General features: G+C 43.2%; 1 protein-coding gene across 7 annotated transcripts in view; it reads right to left on the bottom strand.

The window, feature by feature from the left end:
- Window positions 1–22,042, bottom strand: part of FOXP1 (forkhead box P1) — a 578,496-nt gene that overhangs the window by 20,843 nt on the left and 535,611 nt on the right. For all 7 annotated transcript variants that reach the window (XM_080822733.1, XM_080822734.1, XM_080822735.1 and 4 more), the window contains 2 exons: window positions 20,453–20,540; window positions 7,250–7,333 (listed from right to left, as the gene is read on the bottom strand). In XM_080822733.1, coding sequence (XP_080678859.1) covers window positions 7,250–7,333; window positions 20,453–20,540 — 172 coding nt within the window. The remainder of the gene's footprint in view (window positions 1–7,249; window positions 7,334–20,452; window positions 20,541–22,042) is intronic.

Below are 22,042 nucleotides of genomic sequence, written 5' to 3'. Positions count from 1 at the left end.
AATGTGAGAAGAATGGGACATCTGCAGCTTCTACCCAGGGTCCTAACACCTGGACTGTCTGTACCAAAAAAGCAACAGTGAAAAATAAAATCCTTCCAGGTTAGCACGACCCGCAGAGAAATACACAGTAGAAATTTCTGGAGGCTTTTGAACACAGGTAGCAAATGGAAATAAACACGAAGCCAGAAGAGAGCAGAGAGGGGGCTTACCAGGCTTGACAAATGACACCGTGATTCACACCCACTGCTGGGCTGTCTCTAATAAGCCACAGAGGAAGCAGCCAATCTCAGCTAATTACCAGATAAAAATGTATTGTAAGGGTTCTAATTAGGAGACGCGGATGGAGGTGATCTAATGATTAAATGCTGCATTCGAGTGACCCCACCATCAATGTGCAGTGGTGCAAGATGTCACTGGAATATTTTGTAGAAACAGTAATTTTACTTCGAGGAGGGGAGGCAGTAATATTTGTAATGATGGCTGTGAGGTAAACTAATTAAAAGACGGTTCCTACAGGAAGAGGGTGGCTGAGAGCAGCTGTGGCCATTCCACAACCAAGTGCCAAGTCTCAATAGAGGAACGGCAGTCAAGTGGAAAATTTGCGCCTGACCTCTGGCCTTGCTATTAATTTGCAGGAAAACTAATGACACATATACATATTCCCACAAAATTGTTCTAATTGCTAATTTGCCAAAGGAGCCCAGATTCCAAATTAAACATGACTGTGGTCTGTGAGGGAAGGGAGAACAAAAAGCTGTAAACTCCAAACAGAGGGGGCTTCGCCTGGTGAAACCATTTGAAGGCTGAACCAACAAGTTAATGAAATGTCAACCTCGTCAACGGCTATAGAAGTTTGTTAACTTTTAAACTTTTGTTTGATCATCACATGCTTGTCTTGAGGAGAAACCATCTTCAGGGAGGAAGGTCACGAGGGAGAGCGAAGACGGAGCATGGGGAAGGATTCAGAACAGGCTCTGCGTTCAAACCAAACCGGCCCTTTTCAATTAAGGTCTCTGAAAACAGAGGACTCTCTCCCTCTCCCTCCACCGCCGCCCCCCCCAAAAGACAGAAAGAAAAAAAAAATTCATTATAGACTTAGAACAGAAGAGCAAATCTGGACTGGTGTGGGTTTTGCTGTCATCTTGAAATATTCATCTTAATTGTAAACTATTAAATCTTAATATAATCATCAATTAGAAATGAAAGCATATGCACTTCAAGTTTCTGATTGTAGTTAAGGTTTTAAACGATAATCTGCCCCCCCCCCCCCGCCGGGGCATGGAGCAGGAAGGGATTGGACTGGGAGGGTTTCTTTTCCTATCTTTCTTATTGTGTCTATTTTCTATTTAAAAAGAAGTTGCTATGTTTGGAAAAGTTAGCAACTCCGATATTTTCTACATGGCGAGTTTCCGTCATGTGATGATTTCAGCAAAGATAATCGCTTTGAGGGTCTGGCCAGAAGTTAAACTCTTCTGTCACTTGAGATCCCGGGTAGGGTTTTTCTTTTTTAAATCTCCGTGTGCTCTTAACCACCGGCGTTCCCTCCCGCTCACTTCCAGAAGGACTGTCGTGGGAATCGTACCCGTCCCGACTACCGGGACTCTGTCAGCTGCCTGATACTCTGCTGAGCCCTTTTCTAAAAGATTAATCTCTAGTTTTTAAACAGTAACCTCCTCTCTTCTTTTAAAGATGATGAGTCACTCACATTTTTAAAAAATAAACAAAGCGCTGATGTAAACCCCGGACAGAAACAGACTTGTCGTAAGTATTCCCATAAGAACTCCTTTTTATTTTTGTTTGCGCTCTTGCCTCATACGAAAACAGATTCTGAGAACAAAAGACAAACCTGAAACCCAAACACCGGGGCACCTAGCTGCTTAGTAGGGACTTTGAGGCTCACAGAACTCGTTTTTCCGCTCCCGGTGGGACGGCCCTAAGTGGGCTCCGGGCCTGTGTGAACGACACACAGTTGCTAGACACGACTCACTGGCGTTCGGAGACGGCCGGCCTTCCTGAGGCCACGTCCGTCCGTGGGGAGGGACGTCCGTGGGGAGGCTGGGCCGGGGCAGGGGGGTGCTGTGGTCGGTGCTCCTCGAGCCTGGCCCTGGGACTGCCCTGGGCCAGGCGCTACCATAGGGCAGTGAATGAGAAAGTGGCGGTACGGGGCCGGGGATGTGTGCAGGGGGGAGAGGGGGAGGGGGGCAGGGCTTCATGAGAAACAGCACAGAAAAACAGCTTGTGTGTGTTGTGCTAGAGAATCTTTTATGACTGCCTAATATTGTTTCTCTAGGCCTAGGGCAAGGCCTGCAAGCAGCCCAAAGGAGCAGCCATTGCTTTAAGAGTTAAAAGACCCCTTTTACGGGAGGGGGGGAGGGACACTTTGTTTTTATAGTAGCTAAAAACTATTTCAAAACAGTCCTAATTGCTATGGTTGGAGGAAAAGAGAATGCGTAAGAAGGAAAATGTAATACTGCATCTTGCTTCAAATATCCAAGTTCCTGTAAGCGTTTTATAACATTTTCATAAAGAAGGATATACTACCTACGCTATAATTACTTGCCCACCAAATCTGAAGGAATGTGGTTTTTCCAGGATCAGGAGGTTTCTGGTGTGCAGGAATACCCCGAAGCCAGGCCTGCACCTCTCCTGTCCTCTGAGATTATAACATACGATTTATGGGATTTTCCTGACATGATGAGGAAGTCTTCTTAAAAAACCCTTTACAACTTAATAAAGCCCTAACACAGACATGCTTCTTTTTGTTGTTGTTTTGTCCTCTGAGTTACACTTCTCTCCTCCAAGGAGACAGCTTGGCAAATTCTCCACGGAGCAAGCATGGAGACATGAACCCCAAAGCAGTAAGCTTTGGTGTTTACTTTGAGATTGTTACCGAGTCTGGAACAAAAGAATATCCGTCTGTCTCATTAGGAGAGTTTACTCTTGTCTGATTTTTTTGCTTCTCTTCCCATGGAAAAGAGAAGGATCTTTTAAACTCATAGCAAATTTGGCCCTTCTCAACATATGCCAAGAAAGGCTTTTCCCTTGGGGCGCTTGGGTGACTCAGTTGGTTAAGAGACTGCCTTTAGGCTCAGGTCATGATCCCAGGGTTTTGGGATCGAATTCCACTTCAGGTTCCCTGCTCAGTGGGGAGTTGGCTTCTCCCTCTGACCCTCCCCCCGTCTCATGCTCTCATTCTCTAATAAATAAAATTTAAAAAGGAGGGGCACCTTGGTGGCTCAGTCCTTCAGCATCTGCCTTTGGCTCAGGTCATGATCCCAGGGTCCTGGGATCGAGCCCCGCATCGGGCACCCTGCTCCGCAGGAAGCCTGTTCTCCCTCTCCCACTCCCCCTGCTGGTGTTCCCCTTTTCTCGCTGTCTCTCTCTGTCAAATAAATTTAAAAAAAAAAAAAAAAGGCTTTTCTCATTGTCCATACCCAAAGGCTAGAATATACAGCTGCTCTGGGAAACTTTGACATATCCTTTTCCATCCAGGGTCCAGGGTTCAGAAAATCAGAAGCTTACAAGTGAAATAAATTAAAAAACGGAAAGCCTATTTTATCTGATGCTGGCTGGTCCTTTGCTTCCTCCTTGTGACATGGCTTCCTCAGAGACACATGGACGCAAGTGCATCCTCTGAACCCAAGGAAAGATTCACAGATCTGACTCCTTTCCCTTTCTTCCCGTTCCTCTCACACACCACATCTCCCGGAACGCCCGCTGCACATTGGCAGTTCCACGGACACACGGCACGATCCACGCTGTGAGTGTGTGTCCCTCGAGACTCCAGCACCTCGGGGGCAGGGATGGGGCTCTCTTGTTTTACTGCTCTGTGTTTTTAGCAGCATCCTTCATAAATACTTGATGATAAAACACCTTGACTTGAAACACAGGGATTCCCTTTCCAGAAATACTGTGCCGTGTTGCGTCCTGGGTGTAATTCCAAAAGGAAAGGTTTTCTTTGGTGTGAAGACTTTTATGGCAAGCGGGGAGAGGTGCTGTTGAAGGTGTCTGGAGGACAGGAAGGCTCACCGATGCACGTCCCCGTGCGGGTTGAGCTTAGAGCTACATCTAAAAACTCAGGACTGTCCTGAAGTGAGCATATCCCCCAAAGACCCACATGGGAAGACGAGTTCCGCAACAGGGTCCAGGGAATGCGTCTATGAGCTGATGTAAGGACAGTCCAAGAAGGTTTTGGCAGCTTCTCCGATGCAATGAAAGAGGGACTGGTTGGATGACTGGATACAACAAATGACACTTACCACCCAAATGGCATTTAGTGAAAAGCAACGTTTACAGCAAAGCATTCTATCACTTAGTGACTAAGAATTTTAAAATAAACATGAAGTTCCTTTTAAACAGAAATGGAAAAAAGAAAAAACATCATCAACTTACTGGCAAGGCTGCAACATGAAAGTCCCCATCTATGGTTAGATTTGAATTCTGGTGACTGCTTATTTCAAATCAAAGATTCTAGAAGGACATACTGTGCATTCCATTATTTAAGGTGGAATAAATTAATTACAGGCAAAAAAGGAATCGTTGGCACCTTAGAAACGATCATCAGATAGCTCTGTATTCCTAAAGTTGAAAGACTCATGGGTCTGCTCAACGTGTGTGCCTTTTTATTTTCCCCCTTTTTTGGGCAAGGAAAGTAAAAATTTATGCAAGACACTACACGTCTACCTTTTATAATTAATTTCCCAATGCCTCACCTATACGTATTTTAATAATTCCTGATTTATAAGATGGTATCTATAATAAAATTTTCTATTTTCCAATAAATGAAAAGAAGGCAGGTTCACTCTGGCAACAGAGTGTCACGCAATATCTGCTTGTCAGGCACCAATTTTTACTTCTTACATGTAAGTTAAAGGATAAGGAATTTATAATGCTGCCTGTGAAGGGAACCACTTTTCATACACAAATGTGATCTTTTTTTTTCCAAAGGGTAATACAACAGTACATTTACATAAACTAATCCAAACAATCTATGTATTTGACAATGGCAAACCTCACACAGACGGCCTATTGTTGGTTTACATCTTGGAGTTCTTTATATTGGCTTGTAGCGCTGCTCTAACTGTCAAAGGTTTGACTTGGACACTAAATAAATGGTTATAGAAGTGCTGTGCAGCGATATTGGACTTCTTTGCAAAAGAAAACCTGCTGTGTATGAATTCAAAAGCTATTAATTTTTCAGTCAAAAATATTCGTGCCTATTTCTTTTAATAAAGAAATACTGTGCTGAGCTACTAAGAGATAATGTTGACTAGTGGTAGAGAATTTTCAATAGAACAGTTAAAAATAAATTTAGTAGGAGGTCCCCTTCAAAGTTATAATTTTCTAGAATGTAAAACATTTTTTTTTTTTTAAATACTAATCAAGACAAACCTTCCTTCCCTGTGCATTTCCCCCGGGACTGCTTTTCCCTGTTTTCTGGTTCCCAACGGTCCTTTCCTTTCCTGGCCTATGCAGGCTTACCTGCAGGGCGCTCTCTGCCAACACCCAGCCCCATCACTCACTGAGTGCCCCCTGGGGTTTCACAACTCTTTCCCCACTTTTATCTCTCCTCCTTCTATTCAAGGAGCCCTATCATACAACGTGAGTCCATCCTAATGTCTGGAGTCTAAACATGGTTCTGTCACTGCTTTTAATCCACGGAGGAAGGAGGAGATAATCTCACTCTCCCCCTTATTACAGGTTTAAAGACTCAAACCTTCATCCTGAGATGGAGGAGAATCTCCAACAAAAGCAACGTGAAGAGAGTTCAGAAGGCAATCGATGCCCTTCGCAACCACCTGTGCCCACTGAAGAACTCCATCAAGTCATTTCCGGATCTTACCAACTTGCCTTGACTGGGCTCCCATTTGTCCCAAGGACACTCCTTAAAAGGAGGGGCTGATGAGGGCAGGACAGACAGCAGAGCTGACTACCGAACCCACAACACAGAATGGCCTCGGTTTCTCTTTCCCGTTCTTTTTGGTAGCCTACACATTCAGTCCTGTAGCCACTTGCTGCAAAACACATGGAAACCAAGGGCTCTTTCCTAGTAAAAATGGATGCACAAAGTGTTTAATGATTTTATGTCCTATATCTCAGTAATGTGTTCTGTTTCAGACATTAATTTTGTCTGCCAACTGCATCTTGGCAGGCTACCATATTTGCTGGGTTAATAGTCTGACTCCGTTTTATTTCTATCACCATAAATCATACATATATGGGTGTATGTTTGCTTTATTTATAGAAAAAAATCAGTCAAAACAGATAAACCAATACTTTGCCATTACGCCGCATCATTGCGTATTGATTAAAATTGCTGGTACTAACTATAGATCGTCAACGCTCAATTAATTTTCACACAGTGACTCCAAGCAAAATCAAATAAAGGCAGTGTACCTTTAAATTTTACAAATCTTAAAAATCAAGAAGCACAGCACTCTCTCCATGTTGAATAATCAGTGGAAGCTACTAAGAGATTTTTAGAAATATAAGTATATGAGAAATACAACTGTTAAAGCGATCAATTTATAGCAAGGAATGAGGCCCAAGACAGGATTTGGGGTTTAGAAACCATCCTTCTGCTTCGATATTAACTGTCTGTGCTTGGATGGCACTCTTCAAGGTTAAGGAAAAAGGAACAAGGCAAGAAGTAGGAGATTCCTAAAAGTTAAATGTAATTGCAGCGTACCGTGTTTGGTCTCCTAACTGCAAAAGAGTAATATTCACTTTTAATTCTCTAGTAACCATTGGATGCCCTCCATAATTTTAGCCTCCAATTATTCTGAGAGTGTGTTTTCTTTCCTCTGTTACATTTACACAGGACTAGCCCTCCCTCCCTTTCTCATACCCGCTGTGCCTCAGCTAACCCAGGCTGAAATGCCTTTTTCTCTTGACTCTATGGTCTGCCGGTCTTCGTTCTGCATTCCCACCGTTCAGAAAGGCTTCCACTCCCTCCCAGTGACCAATCGTCCTATACTGTCATACCCTGCTAGAGCACCACTTGTCTGTCCCGAAGAGCTAGTTGCTGGGCCCCATCCCATGGCCAAGGATCTGAGTCATCCTCGATCTTCTTAAATAAATGCCTTGCACTCTGCCCTCTTCCTCCAAGGTACCCAGAAACAGTCAGCTGAACTTAAGTCCTTCAATTCGAGCAGCTGCCAGAGTATACCATCCGGTCTCCATTGCTCGGGGTGGGAAACAGTGAAGAGATACTGTGGGGTCTGCCCTTGGCGGAGAGCTCGGTACTTACGGGTTGAGGGGCAGCTTTGGGTTCCGTAGACTTCACGTGCAGATGGGTCATCATGGCTTGCAGGCGCTCTTTGTCTTTTGCAAGCTAGTGGGAAGGAAATGCTCTGTTATTTCTTTGAATACAGATGCATTACTATTTTAACATCCGAAAGGATACATATTCCAAATTAAACTATAGCACCACGGCACATGACAAAATCTTTCTCATTGCTTAATCGTTTTTGAAATCTACACGACCATTGCCAAACTCGAAGCGACTGGAGGTGTCGGTGTGAGATTTCTCAACACAAGACGCATGAGCTTTTAACTGGGAAGTTCTAGGCCTGCTGGCACCAAGGAGTCCCATAGAACACAGACAGCTAAAAGACAGAAACGTGAATCATGCCTATTAACCAATCTTATTCACGAACAAGCCAAAGGAAAGCGAGTGAGGTGGGTAACCCTCGTAAAATTCATCTTTTGTGGTTGTGGAAGAGCTCTTAGATGCATGGATGCATTTGTGCAGAATTAAGTTCATCCTCCTTAACAGGTGGGCGTAGCTAAGCACAGTGTGGCTGAACAATACTGGTAGGGCAGGCACAAGGACAAGGGCTGACCAGGTCTCATCTTCAAGCAAATATAGAATTAAGCCTCATCATTCATGTACTCAGTATTTGAGTGCCTGCTATATGTCAGTCTCATCTTAACAAAAATTGGAAGTCGTCTCATTGTACAAAAAATTACCTTCTGGAGAAACACAAGTTTCTAACCTGATGTACATCATCGCACTCAAAATACTACTAGATGCTCCTTCTTTTTTGCTTGCCCTGAACTCTTTATCGTGATGGTATTTTTGATAATTCAAGGGCAGCTGGGCACAGGGGATGCAGAATAATTGATTATAGGTGGTTTCACCATAAGCATCTTTGCCACACAACTAATTGGCCGTAGGACAATTTCACCATAAAAGATAGGATCATGACAAATGAGAGCGGGATGTTCCCGAAAAAGGACAAAATGAAACAGAAAAAATGAATAACAAATGAAACGGCTTCTCCATATAAAACATTTGAATCCATTCCAAAGTGTACAGTGCAGACTGATGGCAATCCAGCATAAGTAACGGGTTTTATTTTGTGGATTGTATCAAAGCACTTCACTTATCTTCCAATTATTCACAGAATCATACATTTTCTGATTGTTCTCATTCATTCCCATTCAGCACTGTACTTTTTCCTTTACCGATACAATTCCTTCTGTCATTAAGGAGAGATACTCGTTTCCAAATACCAGAATACATGTTTGTAACTGAGCTCTGTATGGTGCCGTGAAGGCCTTCTACATGGTCGCTTGTTCTTGACATATGGTCTCATGCCCATGGAGAGACATTCCAAAGTTCTACAGGACATGAGGATTGGAAAATCTGGGCCACCATGTACACCATTACAAGGGCTACGATTTATATAATACAAACATGGAAGTACTTTGTCAATGAAGAAATGAAACCAAACTGTCAAACCAAAATGTCAACCAGTTATTATTATTTATTTTTAATTTCTTAGGGCAAAATTGCCTAAGGACAATTAGTTCTGTGGTGTAAATGACTGCGGCAGAGAGGTCTAGAGCAAAGACGCTTACAGCGAAAACACCAGACATGATAATAATTACCTCTGTAAGGTAAGTGGGAAGTAGATCTCTAAAAGATAAAGGTATAGTTAGGAGAAGAGCTGTGCAATTTGGGGAAAATGTGGAAGACATTAATGAATGAGTGAGTGACAGAGGGAGAGAGAGAGTGAGAAAGCAAGAGAGAGGCAGAGAGAGTCTTAGAGTAGCACTTTTTTTTTTTTTAAAGAGTAGTGCTTTTATAGACCATTTGTCCAAAATAATGCCTTTGAACTGGGGAAGGACTCATTTCTTCTATGTCATATAATTAACCTTAACTCTTTGATATATCAAGTTTGGGGGGCACTTGGCTGACTCAGTTCATAGAGCGTGTGAAGAGTTCAGGGTTTGTGAATTCGAGCCCCACGTGGGGTGTACAGATTGCTTAAACAGAATCTTCTTCTTTAAAAAAAAAAAAAAAAGATTTTATTTATTAGTTTATTTATTTATTTTAGAGAGGGAGAGAGCGTGAACAGGGGGAGGGGCAGAGAGGAAGGGAGGAGAGAACCTCAAGCAGACTCAGCACTGAGCATGGAGACTGACTCAAGGCTCCATCTCATGACCCCGAGATCATGACCTGAGCCGAAACCGAGGTTAGAGGCTCGACTGACTGAGCCATCCAGGTGCCCCCAAAATAAAATCTAAAAAAAAAAAACAAAAAACAATTAAAAAAAGAAAAAAGAAATATGAATTTTTCCTAGGCTGAATTATTCCAAAATAAAAGTCAAACAGGACATTTTAAAAATAAAGGTGTTTCCTAAGGGAAAAGAGGTGTTTCAGCATTTGGGGAAAGACAGAGGAAAGGGAAAAGGTACGAAAGCAAGGGAGAAAAAGGTTTTTGGCTTATCCTGGCTGGATGACTCAGTCTCAAGCCGTATCACATTTGATTTTTTTTTCCTTTTTATTCCCTTGTGGTGCAGGGAGGAATAAATTAAGAAGAAGAAAAAAAGCCTTACAGTGTTAGCATTTATCTTTCAACAAACAGGAAATGAAAATGATACCATATTAGGAGCCACTTTACGTTATTCATCTTCTGTGCTTTAGTAAGTTATTGAACGGCCAAACTCAAAGATGCTCTGAACACATAATGCCAAAGGAATTTAGTTTTCCAAAGTGGCTCAGTTAAAACAATTAAAATGTTCACAGTGGCATTCTTCTACAGCTATTTGTATTTCTGTAGTTATTCGGTTTGGGGTTTTTTTTTTTTTTTTGCTTTTTTTTTTTTTAACTGTGTTTTAAGTTTTTAGATGTTAGAACCAAAATATTCTTAGAATTCTAAAAAAATGCTTTGTCTTAAAAGTTATCATGAGGCAGAAGGAATGAAGGCATATCTATTATTCTTTTTAAAAAACAAGTAGTCTGCTGTACTGAACATTACAGATTAAAGGGTGAGAGGTGATATTTACTTAAGAGTCTGATGAATATTAATTGTGACTTAATTTGGGGGTAAACACTGTTGATGTAGCAATTAACCAAGACCAAGGAGAAGGAAATCCAAATTCCCAGCATCAGAAGGAATCATCAACCCTATGTTCCATCCAGATGTCTAAGATGCTGACATTTTACTGGTCAAATGTAATAACACAATGTCGCAAACATATACATACAGTTTGTACACAAAGACACATCCTTAAACCCTGGAGGTCACTGCCATGGAGACATTTTCTCACTTCTCCATGAGAATATTAACGTAAAATTCACTGTCCATTTTGAGAATTACCCAGGTTCCTTATTTTGCCTCACCCTTAATTCTACCAGCCTAGCTCTGTTATTAAAGATGGGCAAGGTTACAGAAAAAAAGGCAAAATTCCAAGTTTCTGTTTTTGTTTGATCAGTGCTAACTAGCGTGTAATACATTCTTAGATGTGTTCTGGATTTTTACCATCAGTTACAGCTCTAACGCTAACACAAATCCTTTTAACAATTAAAACAAAACAAAACAAAACAAAACAAAAAACCCAAAAACCTCACCTGCCAAATTCACTTTTTGTTGTTTTAGGCAAAAAGGCTAATCTTTTATACCTACTGAAACCACATCCCCTCTCTACTGGGGCTGTCCTGCACTTTAATATTCAGTGGCCCTTCAAAAAGCTTTTGGATTCATTATTACTTTTTCTGCCATCATTCCATGAGCTCAGCATCCCTATCCCTTTTCACGGCATCCTTTCATTCTTATAATAGGACAATACAAATATTTAATATTAGCAGGTATATATTCCAGCATTCCGTCATCAACTGAATTGCATGCAAAGCAAAGCAAAGGATGAGAAATGTACTCCAAAGGTCAACTAAAAATTTGCGTTGTCAAATTAAAACAATTTTTTATGTTGTGTTATCAGAAATTACTAAAAGTTTTCCTGGTGGATACAGGAGGGGTATCTGGTATGAAAGGAATGCCGACGGGCCCCACATTGAGGGGAACTGCTCATACAATATTTGTTTATTAGCAGGTTGTTCTCCAATTTTGGAGGGAGACAGCAGAGTGAAAATGGATGAAGGTCGTAGGCACTGAAATCACACTATGCTACATTCAAATTCTGGCTCTGCAACTCTGAGCACATTATGTAACCTTTTCAAGTATTTAGTTTCTTCTTCTAAATATGGAATAATAATCTCTGAACGCTGAAGAGTTGTTTTGAGGATTAGATAAGTTCTTCACATAACAAGCTTAGCATAGAGCCTGGTGCTTCACGGATGCTCAGAAATATCTAACTTTCTTTAAAGGAAAGTTACATCAGTCTAGTCTATTTGGACTTCAGCTGGTTAAGTATGTGCTTGGAACCTGGGTCCATGGGACAGGAGTTCAGTGGGGTGTGCAGTGGGCCTAGCTGGGGAGAGAATTTTGATGTTTTGAAGAATGGAACAGAAATCGTAGGAGAGATGAAGCCCATTGCTTATGGATTGATTTCTTTGGTTCTTGTGGTCTCTTTTCCCTCATCCTAGGCAAATGCTTTTTCTCCCCTTGGCTGATATAGGTCATCCCCTCTTCTATTAACCATGGCCTCAAATTAGGTTTTAGCCCGTCTGGGGTGTGAAAGGCGGGACCGCTTGTATCGCTTAGGACACACTGATAACCGCCGATGGCAAGGAGCTCCATTCAACATCTTCAAAGATAAAAACTGAGGAGATTAAACTCATTCTTTTAGCAGAGAAAAGGGAACCCGGTTTTAGGTTCATTTAACATAATCACTTTATATGTTGTCTGGAGGACTAATCATTTTAAGCCCAATTTGGCGGTTCTCACTTGTGAGAAACAGAATCTGAAATAAATGAAGGATTCTGGATGCGTAAAAATGTCTGAATTACTGAGGACGGATGAGAAGAACGCACCAAGGGACTCCTTTGATTGCACAGAGGCAAAGACTGTTGTGGCTACTTCAAATCCTCTTTCTACTCTCGTGTTTCACAGTTGGGGAAACTGAGGCTACAAGGGTGAACTCACCTAAGATCGCGGAGCTGGGAAGGGGCAGAGGTAAGGCTAGAATTCTAGGTGCGGGACGCCTGGTCAGACTTTCCCCCTCTGATGTGACGGTAAGAGGCACCTGGGATGCGAACTGAAAACACAGGATACTTGCCGCTCTTCCTACCCCACCTATGCTGAACCACCGCCGCAGAACCTCCAAGGCAGGGGGAGATACAGAGCTTCAGCAGGCCCCCCATGGAAGGGCAGGCAAGCTGGGAGTATTCCCAGACAATGACAGTCCCCAATTTAATTGACTGGGATATCACCTAAACTCGCTAATAAGCCCAACATGCCAAGCGAGGGGATGTGGGAGTAAACATTTTAATAAGGATCCCATGTGTCTAGGTTTAATGCGTTGGTTTTGGGAATCAAGACTCTGCCATGGACTGAATAAGTCTTCACAGCAGCTGTCTCGTTTTATATACGGTGAGGACCCAAACGCAACTGATCGAGGCAGATGCAGACCCATTTTATGGGTCTCTAAAGTATGTATGATCAAAAGAAAAACAAGAAAAAAAAAAAAAACCCGCGATTTGGAAGGAGGGGCGATGAAATCTTCTACCTGAGTATTTACCAAAGAGTTCTTTTTGACCCACTTATCAAACTCTGGTCATTCACATGCCTTCCAAGCTCAGTGCCAGTGAAAACTTCTAAATGATTTCTTTAACACAACTGCGGCTCTCAGGTGGTAGGCAACCTATGGCTCATTTCACCCCAATGGAAGAATTTCCCTACTTTTATTGTATTCTGTCACCGTCTTAACATTCCTTACGTGTTGTTATTAAAGACTCTCTTGACATTTAAAGCAGACGCACACTAATACTCAGTCATAGTCTAGGAATTCTAATGCTCCCAGAGTTAAGCAGGATTTTAAATTATGAAAAATAAGTGTCTTGGTTTTCAAAGAGGGACGTGGAAGTGAGAAACCCAGAGACCCCCTCTTCTTTTTCTTGGCTCTAGTCACAAAGCAGTGACACTAGGCAGCGATGATGCCATCAGGCCGTCTTCCCCACATGCTCTGAGCTGACTCAGGGAGAGTCGGGAGGCTCCGGAGGCGGACCACTGCTGGGAAGAACTGTCCCGAGTGTCGCCTTCACTGGGGTTAGGCGAAGAGAATATATTTGCAGAAGTCCAGGAAGCTGGTGTGATTACCAACAGCACCGCTAATGGCAGAGTAATCACACGTGAAGTTCCCACAGTAATTGATCTGTGTTAGGCTTAATGTCTTAATGTCTCTTTCTGCTATTGAAACTTGTGCACTTTTCGCCCTGCTGATGTTTTCTTGGAGCTTACAGTTCCTGCTGTGGATGATTTAGAAAACTTCCAAGTGATTCCTGTGTCACCGAGTTCCAGCCCCGTCTGGCTGTTGTCGGTTGCTGAGGAGGGAGCCGGAAGAGGCAGAGAAAGGCTTGGCTTCCCCAGTCTGGTTGTAAAACCAGTGGTGTGCAACGCCTGCGTGTCATACGCAGACCCTCAGCGAACCAGGATGACCCCGCATGAAAAGTGCAAGGCAGCAGCGTCGCCAAAGGAGGTGCATGCTACACGGGCTGGGCTAGACCCCTGAGCGTTGCCCAGTATCTCCATCGGCTTTGAACAACTGAATTAGACCTTCTACGCTCCAGTTTCCTCATCTGGAAGAGGAGAGACACAGAGAATTCTTTCTTTCACTCTAAGGGCCAGTAACTCGTCCTCGGTGACTTAGGAACACCTTTTCAGAGGAGAAGAAAGGCACATGCTCATTCGATGTCTGATTTCCAAATGTTCTGTTTTCCGTTAAAAAAATGATTCTTACAACTGAGGAATTCGGGAAGCATCTCCTCACGGGGAGGTTGTGAGGATTCCGTGAAATCAGGAGTAGGAAGTACCGAGCACACTGCCTCGGCATACAGTAGGAACTCAGTAAATACCCTTTCGATGGCTTCCCAGGTCCTTTATAAATTATAAACAGAACAGGGCACGTTAAACCGCTCTCTTCCAAAGCCACTGGATTCAAAGTGATCATGTCTGTGAACAACTCATTCCATTTTGCCAGGTACTTTCCCAGTTTTGAAACTGGAAATCCCAAGTCCCAGGAAGGCCAACTGTGAAGTCTGGTCCCCCTGCTTCCCAAGGAACAGAGAGATGGACTGAAGAAAGAACATCCACTCTTCTATCCTCCCTCACACTACGATCAAGGCCAATGCTTACATGGCTCTCTTGGCCTGGAACGTACTTGCCCTTGCCCGTTGCCGAGTCCGCCCTGCCATGCCTCTTATGCTTCCTCTTATGAACCCCGCCTGGTGTGGAGAGGTGGGCTAGTCTTTCCTCCCTGCTAGGCTGCACACCCAGGAAGGAAGAGGCTGTCTTGCTTATCTCAATCCAGTGCTCCGAATACAAGAGGAGCCTGATAAACGGTAACCGAATGGAATCAAATTATTAAAGACAAAAAGTCCCACCCCTCCACTCCCACCCTCCTGCTTAGGTCAGCCAGAGCATCCCCATCGGTTTGGTGGGCTCATTCTCCTCTTGGTTGCTTTCAGGGTTCACTTTAAGGGGTTTAGAGGCTGAGGGATTGTAGGAATCCTGCCCTGGGCCCTGGCTCCTGACATGCTGAGCTGTGGACGTGAGGAAACACTGGCTCTCCAAGGCTTCTTTCCTTCCTTCGAAACCCATCTGCACACCCCGGGGGTTCATACATACGCACTGACAACTGGGCAAGGTCACGCGATCGTTAAAACCAACATATGTGGCCAGAAAAACTGATCTATGCCATGAATGTCTTGGCTTTCTGAGATAGGGAAATCTGTCTGAAGACTTTTTCCTGTCTGTTCAATCGGATGCTTTTCCCTTTTCCCAAGACGGGATTCCAGCCTAGCCACGGAGATAGCCCGTATGCCACCTCACTCACAGCCTACCGGCTGAGGCCGTTCACGAGCATTTCCCACCTAAGGAGCCCAGGCAAGTAGGTCCATATGAGTGTAAATCCTCTGGGCACGCTGGCTGGTGCTCGAGTGTGAAAGCAGATTCAGATGCTGCCTTACCAGCCTGCCGATGGTATATGGCTGGGCCGTTCTTAATCTCAACCTATTTCCGCATCCTGTGTCTGTGGCTCCTCTGTCTCGTTGTGTGTGTGTGTGTGTGTGTGTGTGTGTGTGTGCACACTTCATGACCTACGTAAGACCATGCATGTTGATTGTGGGAACATCACGCCCCTCCAGTTCTAACCTATCCTCTTGTCGACACAGCATCCAGAAGAATCTGTCAAAAGAAAGCATCTAAGAGATAAAATCTTAATACATGCCCTCACCTCAAAAAGCCATGTTCTTTACCCAAAGGATTACTATGGTGTCCATCCACCTTGAGGTTAGGTGCGTATATGTACAAGCACGCAAACAAATTCTCTACAAGGGTGGGCTTCCAGGTAGTAGATGGGGTTAATCACCATCGGATCCATTGCTAAAATGTCAAAGATTACAACTGTCTTCATAACAGTGAAATGTGGTTAGAAATATTCTGGAAGGTTCAGAATGCCCACTAGGACATCTTCTTGACCTCTCTTCCCTCCGAGACCAGTGACAGGGAGCAACACAAGAAGTGAATTAAGCATTCTGTTAACAAGCTCCACATAATGAGTCCACTGCTAGGAAAACATGCATTATATATCGTGGTAGCTTCCCACAAAATTAACAATATGAACGCATTTCACACTCAATGCTGACGGTATAGGCCTAAGTCAGACTTCGTAGCCCATCATCTTGATTTCTGGCTGGTTGCCTTATCTCTCAACACTGGAACCGTGAACACTTTTCATGTGATTCAAGTATAGCATTGCATAGGTAGCACCAAGAAAGGAAATTTCTCAAGCCAGGATCCCCTGAGGCCAACAATGGTTATTAAAATTATTTTTCGCCTAATTCTTTAGGAGGGGTTCATTAGAGGTAAGAAACACAAGGGCCTTCTGTTTTGGGTCAGAGGGAGGGTTTCTGGGGTGTAGATCCGGGGGGGGGAGGGGCTAGAAATGGACAGCCCTCAAGTGGCTTTCCTTCCTAATGGGTCATGTCTGATGCTGGCTGATGAAGCCCTGCAGAATTCTCCCATAGAACCCTTTCGCAATGATGTTCTAGGGTAGACATAATGAACCTCCATTGATCTATGATGTTAAGATCCAACTGGAGCTTACTGGGATTATTTTTCTACAGGGGCACAAGTGTGACTTTGCTTCCAGATGTAAACACCAGAGGTCTAAGTGCTGCTGTGCAGAGAAGGCCTGTTGAGTCTGCGCGGTGGGGAAGACTGCTCCTCCAACAATACGGGGAACAGCCTGGGGGAACGGTTGGTTCCAACTTTGACGGCTCTTTTCTGTAGTGCTAAGTTGTGCAAATGTTTTTCCGATTCAAGTTAATGAATAGGAATTCTGTAATATACTTGGGAGGTTCAGGTAATTCCTGTTCTGGGGAATGCCTTCTTGAAGGGCAAACAGAAGGAGCCTTGGGGTTGGTCATGCCCAGGGCGTCCAAATGGAGGAATGGAGGAGGTGATTCGTCCGTGTGCTGTGGAGGGAATGGGGGGATGATGCCAAGGGGAAATAAGAGAAAGGCTGTTCAAGCATAAGAACACCTCTTCAAAGTATTCTTGGCTGCTGCAGGGACCTGGTTTCCCCAACACCTCAGGTCCTATGGGCACAGCGACTGTTTGTTAAGTCAATTAAAAAGTACATTTCCAGACATGGGTACAAGAAATGGCAAATGTGACAGGATAAACATGGAAATGCTGACATGAGAGGAAGGGGAAGCCCACAGGTAGGATGGCTGGTGGGTCTAAGTATACCCTGTCCCAGACAGTCCCACAATGTGCCAGATCTGCAGCCCAAAGGCTCTCCATCTAATCCTGACCTCTTGGCTCTGGCTCAGGGCGTGGGTTTGCCAACAACTAAATTCATCTGCTTGAATAATACCTAATGGGTGAAATCAGATTTGGCCCCTCTCTAGCACTGAAACTCTCTTTTGAGTGTGTTTCTAGTGTTTTCAAGAACCCATCAGTATCAGCTAGCACTACCCAAGGAGGGGACAGTGCCACTAGAAAATTACTTACCTACACTGTGTTTTTCCTCTAAAATGTAAGAACCAGGGAGGCAACGTCAACCATTTTGCTCACTCTCGCAACCCTTTACTGACCTCAGCGAGGTGCCTGCTATGTCACAGGCTCTGGGTGATGTGTGCTAAACGAATCGGTAAGATGAATGAATGAATGAATGAATGAATAACTATCAGCCTGCTTTTCCATGATCCCCAAGGTAGACAAGTACTTGTTACATGAAACCGCTGTTGGGGAAACCTGACCAACGCGGTGACTAGAATGGTTTTATACACCAAGGCAAAGAAGGAGGAGAGAAGAAGGGGTTCACAGACCTTCAGATAGCCAGGAGCCTAAGAGAACAAGTTGCTATTATATAAAATGATGTAAATGGGGTTTTTTTTTTAAACCTCTGGAGCAGGGGTTGTTTGGCAAACCTCTGGAGCAGCCAGCCAGATAGTAAATATTTTCAGCTTGGCAGGCCATAAGCGACTCTGGTGCAAGGACTTGACTTTTCTACTGTAATGCTGAAGCAGCCACGGTCGTAGAGGACGCGTCAAGGAATGGGCGTGGCCATGTTCCAATACAGCCTTAGGTATGGACACTGGCATCTGAATCTCACATGCTTTATCCTTCTTTTGATAACCCCTCCCCACCCCGCCCCACTATTCAAAATGCAAGAACCCTTCTTAGCTCTCGGGATTGGGCTCCTGACCTGCAGTTTGGCAACCCCATTCTTGACAAGCATTGTGTGATCACTTCGGCAACTCCCTCTGCCTTGAAGACACCAAACCCTTCAGAATGAGCCTGGCCCTTCCTCCGTGAAAGCAAACTCTCAGGCAAAAATATTACGAGGAATATCGCAGGTAACGACCCCACAGTAACTTCCAGCCGGATGGTCTCCTCTGGTCTCTATCACAAGTTGAAAACCCTGCCTTCAGTTTGATTTAGGGCTGAAGGATGAAGGGAAATCCATGAATAAATAAAATACACAAATAATCAAAGAATCCTCCTAATGGCCTGCAATGCTCCCAGGCCACACTCACCAAAAAACAACATTAAAGCTGCCAGGAGAGAATCACTTGACTTACTGATGGTCTGACTCCTTTCCTTCTCTGGGCAGCCCTTGGGGAGAGTGAGGAACAATGAGTCAAGTCAATAATCAGTTCCTCAGTAATGAACAGTGGCCCCACACTCTCAAATCTGGAGTCTGGTACATCTACTTGGGCAAACCGTGACACTGTGAAACACTTTGTTCTAACTGAATGTTGAGAATTTAATTTTATCAACTAAATAAATGCAAGAACTTGCATCACTTTATAATCACCAATACATAAAGATTTTAGGTAGCAAGAGCCATAAAGTTTGTTCTGTTGAAACCAATTTTTCAAGGGCTTACTACACAGCAGTCTGAAGTGAACTTTGGCAGGGAAGGGGGTGGGGGGAGATAAATAACGCTACTGTTTTCCTTCTGAAGAAACATGCTAAATTTAAAGATGTTTCCAAAGACTTACGTAAAAATTTGGGGATTTTATGATGTGCCCTTTGCCTGTATGAATCTCTCACTGTTCTAATAAGTTCATCTCTGTAGTCTGAATAGAAAAATATTAACTAAGGAAAATAACTTTTGAGACAATCTTACTAAAAAAATGTAATTTGTCCTATAAGATGATAACTAATTAAAAAAAATCCTTTCTATCCTGAAAAGTCACAACAAAAAGTTTAAGTGTGTTTTGGCTGATTTTTCTCTGCAACTATTTGAAGCTGTAAATGACTTAACTCAGTAAAATTCCAAATGTAATTATCTTCTGTACTTAGCCTAGGGCTCTCCATATATCTCAGCATTGCTGTCTTGCATACAAAATAGGCTTTTCGATGGCTGGTAACAATATAATGTACAACATTGTTTTAATTTCCCCTAGTCGGCTAACCTCTTGCCTACACTAAACCAGCCAGAGGAAGAAGCCACAGTGAGTCATCAAGCACTCAAAAGCATTTTGGAACTCGGTTGCATAAATGGGGTTTTGCAGGGTCAGGCTTTTGCAATTGTACATTTTAATAATCTCCATTTCTGACCCAATTTTTACTTTTAGAAACTAATTTTCTATTAATTATACCAAGAACGGAATTATTGTTAAAATATGGTGGTTCATCAACAAGTGACACCGGGAAGTGGAACCCACATTAAAGAATGCCCCCCATCCCTCCTCACAACTGTGAGCCACAGGAAAAGAGGCAGAAGTTTATTTTCTATAGTCACAAAACACATTCAACATGGCCCCAAGGACTGCCAAATATAAGATTTCTTATCTCTATACACACATATATACATATGTATATAAGATATATGTATACATACTATATATATAATGTATCTGAATACATGTTTGCATGTGTGTGCATATGAGTGCATATTTAAAATGTCTGCACTGAACTCCTGGTTCTCAGAGAGAGAGAAGGGGACAAGTTAACATGAGGAAGAAATCCACATACAGCTTCTATGTTAACTTATGACAGCACGGTTGAGTGTGTGCGTGGGTACGTGTCTGTGTGTGTATGCGTGTGTGTGTGTACTTGCTGCTGACACTTGCGTGTGCTTCCCCCCACCCCGCCCCCCATTCTCTCTCAGCCTCTCTCCCTGGCTCGGCTCCCTAACTCCAGGTTAGCAATACTGGCAACCCAGGGCACTTACATTAACAACAGACTAAGTTTAAGTTTTTTAACTTAGAACGTTTTCCATTTGGAGGAGACACAAGGGAGGGGGAGCAAGAGGGAGCGAGAGAGACAGAAAGCTCACAGAGGCAGCGGGCAGTCGGAGGCAGACACAGAGAGAGGCACAGAACTTTGAAACGCCTGAGCAGCAGCTCTCAAGGAGCAGCCGAAGGTGACCTTTCCCCGAAGAGTGAAAAGGGAAGAGGAAAAAAAGGACAACAAGCAGTTTTGGACCTTCCATTCAATAATGAGTACACAGGAACTCATTTCAGAACACTACAGAAATGAGGAATTTGAGGAATACTGAGGGAATATTAAAAATAAATGTGGCTTTACCTGTAGCTCTAACTGCTGTACAACCTGCATTTGTACTCTACATTGAGCTGTACTTCTATCGTCCAGCGCATGCTCACTGTTGAGATGTCTGCAACAATACATAGAAAATCATTAAGTGAAATGGAGACACAAAAAGGAAAATATAAGTTACCAGGACGTTTCAGCATCAACTAGGCCGTGGGTCTAGTTCACAGCGGACAGTCGTCGACGTGTGCCCGGCCTGCCCTTCTCCATCCCCACCACTGAGTACTGGCATTCCGTGTAATTTAGTCCACGGTTAGGACCCAAATCAGAGTCTTCCAGAAGGAGTTCTGCAGGGCCTCGAGAGATAACCATTTATACGTAAATAAAAGAAAATTCCAGCAATTAAGTCGAGGTGGCTTCTTAAGACCCCCTCGATGGGTAGACACCTAAGAAAGGGACCGCCGGCTAGTTCGGAAGCCTAATTTGGATGGGGCCGGATAGGAGCGTGGGTTCACAAGAACACTGATTTTTGTAACAGAGGACACGCCCTTATATTGAAATGCATTAACCTGGACGACTGATAGGGCAAAGGCTGGAAGAGCAGCATTAAACATACGGAATCTGAACCACAAACCTACACATGCAAATTATGTACCAGCAAGAGAAAATAAAATGCAGACAATTATTGAAAAAAGAAAACTCTGCCTGGGTTCTTAACTGTTAATGATCTGGTGATCCAGTTTCTAGATGATTCAGGCCACCTGCTGAGGATGCCTGTCTTGTGGTCCTTTTACTATTTATTAGATTTTCCAACAGGGAAAAGGCTAACAAACTGAAATTTCAATCCGTTTTACCATACACAGGACCTCTGGTAATCAGAGGGCTGAATCAAAGCCTAAAATTTTAAAAATAAAAATTCCTGTATCCTTATAACTCAATTCTTTCCTATTAGGGAAAAACAAAAAGACTTCATTAGGTAAAGAGAGATTCACCTCAAATTCTGTGAAGAACATTTTCATGACATTTAGGCCGAAAACAAAATTTGGATTTGAGATAAAATTATCAAAGTAACGACAACATCAACAACAACAAAGGGGGACAGCTCACTTTTAAGACTGTAGGATGCCACCCTATTTCAGTTACTTTTCTCAAATATGGCTTAAATAAGAAATTTAGAACGCAGGTTTGCAACCTTGCAAAATACCTAAATAAACCCACTGCTCACCTTTGGCACAGCTGAGTTACCTTTAACTGAGTTAAAGGTAAAATTAAGCTTTCCTCCTTTGTTAATGCGTCCCCCTCCTGCTTCCCAATACAACAAATGTGGTTATTTCATGTCCTGAAGCTACTTGGAATGACTTTTACCTTAAAAAACCAAATGAATACAAATTCTGCTATTCTCCACACTTATTTACATCCCGCCCCCCCCACCCCACAAAGAACAGAAAAAAAAAAAAAGAGAGAGAGAGAGAGAGCAAAGAGGAGACTTTAGGGTGAACAACAGTAATGAACCTTCAAGATATTACCTCCAATCTTAGGACAGAATAATGACTGCAGTCTATTCTGTTTAAAGAGTAAATGAACAAACAATGGAAGACCACACAAGGAAGGCCAAGCTAAGCAGTT

Source organism: Martes martes (assembly GCF_963455335.1).
Source record: "Martes martes genome assembly, chromosome: 1".
In the NCBI taxonomy this organism is placed as follows: Eukaryota; Metazoa; Chordata; class Mammalia; order Carnivora; family Mustelidae; genus Martes; species Martes martes.
Note: the sequence above shows the minus strand (reverse complement) of the source record. Positions and strands in the feature narration are given on the sequence as shown.